Source organism: Larus michahellis, chromosome 13, assembly GCF_964199755.1.
Source record: "Larus michahellis chromosome 13, bLarMic1.1, whole genome shotgun sequence".
NCBI classification, from domain to species: Eukaryota; Metazoa; Chordata; class Aves; order Charadriiformes; family Laridae; genus Larus; species Larus michahellis.
The window spans coordinates 542925-549658 of record NC_133908.1 but is presented as its reverse complement, the minus strand read 5'-3'; the positions used below and the strand labels follow the sequence as shown (position 1 = coordinate 549658).

The 6734-nt window shown below is 60.2% G+C and overlaps 1 protein-coding gene across 1 annotated transcript; it reads right to left on the bottom strand.

Annotated features, from left to right (window-relative positions):
* Positions 1–555: 555 nt before the first annotated feature.
* Positions 556–5623, bottom strand: LOC141750831 (DNA polymerase epsilon catalytic subunit A-like). The gene is made up of 7 exons (XM_074606600.1): positions 4725–5623; positions 4316–4396; positions 3959–4066; positions 3446–3556; positions 3087–3172; positions 2407–2526; positions 556–1619 (listed from the first exon to the last, which is right to left on the bottom strand). The coding sequence occupies exons 1-7, from the start codon at positions 5034–5036 to the stop codon at positions 1310–1312; spliced, it is 1128 nt and encodes a 375-aa protein (XP_074462701.1). The 5' UTR covers positions 5037–5623; the 3' UTR covers positions 556–1309.
* Between the last annotated feature and the right edge of the window lie 1111 nt (positions 5624–6734).

Below are 6734 nucleotides of genomic sequence, written 5' to 3'. Positions count from 1 at the left end.
CATCAGGGAGGTTCCCAATGGGGATGTGGTAGTACCTGGGGCACAGGGAGGTGAACGGTCACCGGGGTGAGCACCGCTGCAGAGAAGACAGGGACCCCTGCTTGTCCCCCCTCCCCTGACTTTATGCCTTATCCAGCAGCCGTCTGGTTTTCAGCCGGTTCTGGCACCTCCTGGGGTGGGATGTTCCTCGTTATCAGCCTTCTGTTCTTCTTCAAGGGTATATTCAATAGTAAGGCATTCATTGTTTGTACCAAGTGTCTGGTTTCACAGGGCCTTGTGACCTTTTACAGCTCTTTATTCTTACTCCATGAGAGATTCTACCTCCTAAAATATATTTTACCTTTTTAAAAGTACATTCTACCTTCTTAAAGTACATCAGCATTCCCGCGTCCTTAAGTCCCATCCCTTCGAGGAAACCGTTCCCTCCCTCGCATCCCCCTCGTTATTCTCCTGCGTTGTCCTGCTACAGGCTGTTGGAGGCCGTGCTCACAAGTGCACTGCAGGCGTTTAAAGATCAAGATGGATTTTTCCTTGCCCAGGACTGTGTCCAGCTGGGTTCTCTGTATCTCTGAGGACGGAAACCCCACAACCCTCTGGGCAAACCGCTCGACCACCTTATAGAATCACAGAACGGTTTGGGTTGGAAGGGACCTTAAAGAGCATCTCGTTCCACCCCCTGCCCTGGGCAGGGACACCCCCCACCAGCGCAGATTGCTCCAAGCCCCGTCCAACCTGGCCTTGAACCCCTCCAGGGATGGGGCAGCCACAGCTTCTCTGGGCAACCTGGGCCAAGGGCTCACTGCCCTCAGGCGACCCAGGGTCTGTCGAGGAAGGGCGAGAGGCAAATTAATCCCAATCACACGTGACAGAGCAGCTCAATGACAACAATCTTTCATCGATTCCTGCTGGGCACGCTCCTAGCAGCGGGAAGGAGGGAAGGGTGTATTTCTCCATATCCCATGTAAAGAGCAACCTGTTTGCTTCTGAGCACATCGTGCTCCGGCTCTAATTGCACAGCGATACCTCAGCTTTGAACGAGAAGAAATAGGGATGATGAGCTCACGGCCCAGATGTCACCCCGCCCGGGAATCAGGAGGCTGCTCCAGGACTTCAGGAGAATCCCCCTGCCTGCGACACCTGGACACTAAGCCTGTTTCTTGTCCCTCCAGCGAATCACGGGTCTTTGTGGTGCTGCTGGTTTAGGTGGTGCCTGCCACCTCCCGCTGACAGCGACACATACAGCCAACGCCCAGCGCGATGCCAGCGCTAGAACCGCTCCAAAGAAATCCTGCTCTTCCTTCTCACAAGCTCACGTGCTTCTAAGGCACCGGCAATTTGGGGAGGCAGATCGAGTTAGCGTCTCCAAACCCACCGCGTTAAGCAAAACCATTTTGTAACGCTTCAAGCTAAATGTTCGGTCGTAGCGCAGCTGCTCTGGGCTTGGTTTGCAATTGCTCTGAGGAGACACCGTGCGGGGAGGCAATACCTGAGGCTCCTCCGTAGCCATCCGGCACATCTCTTCAGGGTCCAGCTCCACTGGATCGTAACCCAGTTTTGCTTTAGCTGCCGCTTTCAGGTTGTGACTTCCCACTGGGAGGTAGCTGTCTCTCTTCACCCACCTGGGAAAAATCATGGAAATACCGGTTTGCGCAGAGAAACCAGCCCCGCTTTTCGAAAAGGGGCTCCGACTTGCAAACGGGACCTCGATCGCAAAGGGCACCTCTCCCTGAGGGCAGCCAAGAGCTGAGCATCCACGCACAGTGCAGTAAGAGGCTGCCCAGCTTTAGCTGTTCCGCATCTCTACCAACGCGCTGAAATCCCCATCGGGACAAGCCCCGCTATCCAAACCATCACCGCTGCTCAGGACTTCCACCTTCCAACGCCCTCAGCGGCTTTAAGATACACGTTTAACCCCCGGAGGAGACACCACCAGGACTGCAAGGGCTCTCAAAAGTCCAGACGCCGCTCCAGTGGAGGAAACCCACCCAAAAGCCCCGAATTCTCTCTCTCTCGTGCACGCACAGCGTGTCCTCTCCTCTTCTGGGTGTGCCAGGGGGCCCTTGGGTTAGGCTATGGTCCCTCCCCCACCCCAATGGCCCGACCTTGGCCCGGCCTTTCTCCGCTCTCCAAATCGGAGCTCAGACACCTGAGGAGAGCCACCAGCAGGGAGAGAGACGGCCCTGAGAGCCCTTCACGGGGCCGGGCTGGCAGCTTCTGCCGTAGGCAAAGTGCCGAGGGGAAGCAGCCCGTCAAACAAAGGGACTGTCACGCCGGCCGAGGGAGGTGCGACACGTGAAGGCTCCCAACAGCCAGGAGGAGGACAGTATTCAAATACAACTGTGGGTGTTTTACGTAAACTCAAGAGAGAAAGATGCGGTGACGTGGGAGAGGGGCAGCATTTCCTACCTTAGGCAGTCCATGTGGATGCACTGGGATGCTTTGTACTCTCCCTGGCTGTCCTTCTGAAACCCAATTTCCTGATACATATCGATGCCGTGAGCTGCTGCTCTTGCTTCCACAAAGGGCCTGGGGAAAGAGGCGACGAGAGGAGAAGGGACGGAACAGCCATTTCCCTTCATCTCCCACAACGGTCTCACAGCCGCTTCGCTACAAACTACCCGACGAATTTTTCTGGCAGTTTCTCTGTGACATCGGCCCACGGGGAAGACTTCGTGCAGGACAGAGCGGCAGCACGACCCGAGAGGCGAAGGTGCTCGCTTACCCCCTGCGCCGGGGGGGGAAGCACGCCATCCCTCTCCCCTCGCTTCCCGAAGGCTCGCCTGCGCCCCTCTCCCTGATCATCTGCCAGCTCTCTTTTGACCCTCTCCCCACTCCCCAAGGCTGCGCTCACCCATACGCCAACGTTGCCGCGTTGACAGGGCTTTAAAGCCGCTCAGCCAAGCGGCTGCGACTCTACAGAAGCTCATACTTCCAAGCCAGTGAGTACAGGATTTGGCGAGGTGCTCAAGCTGGCCAGAGTCGGCATGGACCACACGCTGCCACCACGGCGTGAGCTACGGAAGGACGCCGAGGCTGGTACAGCTCAGGCGACACTTTGCCAGCTCGGTTTTCATTCCTGACCTTACCAGTCAAAGAAGTCTCCGTTGTACGTGACGATGATGGTGGGTTTGGTCTCCTGGACATGTTCAAACCACCTCTGGATCAAATGAGCCTGGGATGAAACAGAAGAGCCGGAAAGACATACATATATAAAGCAACTTGATCTCCTGTATGGTGGACACCATGCAGCTTACGCCACCCTTCCCCTCCCCTCCCCACCTGGCCCACACCTGACCTCTCTTACCTTACGGCCAAGAAACGAAAGCAGGAGCAGCCCTGCCAGACCCACCACCTTCCCCAGCAAGGCGCCTACCAAGCTTTTAGATCCCTTTGGCCAACGAGGGCCCCCGGCAGGTAAAAAGTCTGCTGGGCAGAACTGACTTACTTCATCTGGTTCATTAAAGACACAAAATGGACCCTCGTACTCGGGCTTGGGAGTAAACTCAAAGTCTTCAATGTCCTCAGAGACGATCTCCCTGTTTGTGATCAGGTAGCCCTGGGGAGGTGACAAGGAGTCAGTGGGGAGGACGTGGCTTGCAGGCAACCTGAAAATGCCGTCCAAATGATGGGACGCTTTCCCCTTGAAAGCCAGCGCTTCCGCCAAGGGAGTTTGGGAGCCGTCTGCTGAACCACCACTGGCTATCGCCTAAGGAGGCCACGGGGCGTCAACGTGGGACAGCAGAGTCGTCCCGGTGCTCTCCGGGTTACTACGGCTCCCTTGCGGGAGCACCGGGAACCCGAGCTGGGCACCATCAAACCAAGTATCTCATGCGTCATTCGGGCTTGAGTTTTATTTCCCCAGCCCCCCCCAGCAGCAAGGTAAGTCTGGAGGCGGAACGTTGGCCTGCCCCCGGCTTCACGGCTGGGGCAGGCGGGAACCTACGCTGCTGTCCTTTACCTGCCCGTCGACCATGTAGGAGATCATCATGATCTGGTCTGTCTCCGCGTCAGGGAACTTCAAAGGGAGTTTGGTCGTTTCAATGTCAAAGGCGAGAACGACGGGATCCTGAGCAGGACCAAATCCATTAGAAAACAGTCTGCAGTTGCCTTGAAGTTAAAGAGCGATTCCCACTAAGCCCAGCGAGAGAACCAGACCCTCCCCAGTAATCATTTTACCGTTTCATCAACCCCAAAATCGCTACCCAAGCCCAGGAACAGCTTTCCCCCTGTGCACACCGCGGGACACCGGCGGCTCCTCGGGGGGGACGCGCCAGCCGCGCACCCCCAGACCCACACCTGCCCGACCAACGCTCACCGGCCGCTCCACCAGGTCGTCTCGGCGGGTGATTTCAGGGGGGTGGGTGCTGCCCCGGTACCGCACGTTGTACCAGTGAGCCTGCGGAGAGAGGAGGGCGGGCAGCGCCTCGCTGCGGGGCCGCTCCTGGCGCCCCTTCTGTTCGGCCGCTGGGGCCAGAGCGGCGCCGGGTAAACGCAGCCCCGAAGAAGGGCTCGAACTGTGGCTGCGTGTCCAGCAGTTCGCTACGCTGCGGGCCGTTACCCAGGAGAAGGCCCGGCGGTTTGGGACTACGCTTTAAAGAGGAACTCATCGTCACGGAAACCTCTGCAGAGGTCCCGGAGAGAAAGGGCTTCCCCCCGGCGCCCGCGCTTCAGGAGCGCAGCAGCAGCAAAGCAAAGCTCTTCCAGCCTCCCTCGTCCTTACTCACCACGTGGATCTTCAGGTCAATGGAGAGGCGAACGTGGTAGGGTACGTCGTACTCCCGCATATCCACGATGTTGTCCATCTGGTTGGCAGCCTTTCTGGAGGCCCCTTCCTCATCCGTGCTCAGGCTGCCTCCGCTCAGGGCGCTGTGGGAGTGGAGCCCAGCAGCCCTTACCCCAGCGCACGCCTCCGCCGGCGCGGCCGCGAGGGACAGCCGCCGGCGCCAGGGACGCCCGGCAGCAGGAGCCCGTGACGGGAGAGGGGAGAAGGGGAAACGCTTCCCCGCCACGCAGCTGCCCCCTGCTCGCAGAGGCATCCCCGGGCAGGGCAGCACGCGCGGTCCCCTCGCTCCCGTCTAAAGTCCCCTTTTCCCCTGTCTGGGAGCTGCGTCTGCTCAGAGGTACCGCAGACACGACCCACACCTGCCTCTGTAGCCAACGGTTCCTACGGCATCGCGCTGAGAAGTCTGGTAACAAGCCTGGGGGCAGCGAGGCAACCTGGGGAGCGCTTTGAACAGGGACAGCGCGCCTCCCAGGTGAGCGCGGGAGCGCTCGTCTTCCCTGATTCTTCTTCCTCGGGTTTTGACTAAAATCAGACTTCGTGCCCGGGAAAGCAGAGGGAGGGGCTGGTTTTTCACGTGTATGTTCTGGTTGAGTTAAAAACTAGAGTTTCTCTGCTTTTTTTTTTCTGCCTGTACCCGTTTCCAATCTTGTGAACACCTGTCTGGCTTTTTATTCATAGGAAACATTGGGTGAGTTTTTTCCCCTTTAGTCACAGTAAGGGTGCCCAGTGCCTCCCAGTATTGGACTGGTGGGCAAGAGGTACCACCACAAAACAGCACATCCCACAGCTGCCCTCCACGGGTCCAGGCGGCGGTCAGGGGGGCTGGGGCGGAGCGGTGGCTCCCGGCCGCAAAACTGAAGGGCCTCGGTGGGCTGAGGCGTGACGGAGGGTTCCTCCCGCAGACCGAGGGGCGGAAGAGCAGCCCCGCACTGCCGGTGGGTGCGCGGGGACAGAACGGGCCGCCTCCCACACCCCCCCGCCGGGACCCCCCCGCCCGGCCACGGGAGCCCACGGAGCCGGGGTCCCTGCCCGGGCCGGGGGATGCGTCTGCCCCTTTCCCCTTGTGGGTTCAACCAGCAGCGAAGCTGCGCACGTGTCCCAGGGTCACAGGGACGTGTCCCGGGGTGGACACACAGACACGGGGCGCACAGACAGACCGGCACTGGAGAGGCGCTGCCGTCATCAGCGCCCGCACACGGGACCCACACCATCACAGGACCCACACCACCACACCATCATGGACCCACACCATCACACCACCACAGGACCCACACCGTCACAGGACCCACACCGTCACAGGACCCACACCGTCACAGGACCCACACCGTCACAGGACCCACACCGTCACAGGACCCACACCGTCACACCATCACAGGACCCACACCGTCACAGGACCCACACCGTCACAGGACCCACACCGTCACAGGACCCACACCGTCACACCACCACAGGACCCACAGCAGCAGCACCCGCGCACCGGACCCCTCTCCCCCACCAGCCCCGTCCCCCCTCCTCGGGGCTGGTGGTCACTCGTGCAGCACACGCACCCCCGGGGGTCACAGCCGCACACACACTCGCGGGGGCCCCGAGCACCGGCACGGCCCCTCCGTCCCCCCAGCTCCCTGCCCGGTCCCCAGCCCCCAGCCCCCAGCCCCACGCCGTGGGCCCTCGGCTCACCAGCAGGCCCAGGCTGGCGAACGCAGAGGCACAGCCCCCACCCCCGCCCGTCACAGGCTGTGACACACGGAGCCCCTCGTTCACCTCACACCGCCCCCCCCAGCAGCTAGTTCTGGGGACACCGTTCCCACCCCGTGGCTGGAGGTTAGAGACCCCCACTCACTCCAGGAGGTGACGCCAAATCCCTTGACGAACACGCAGGTCCCACCAGTAGCCGGCACTTGGTCCTTGCAGCACACGCTCACCCGGGGCAGAGTGAGACGACGCAGAGGAA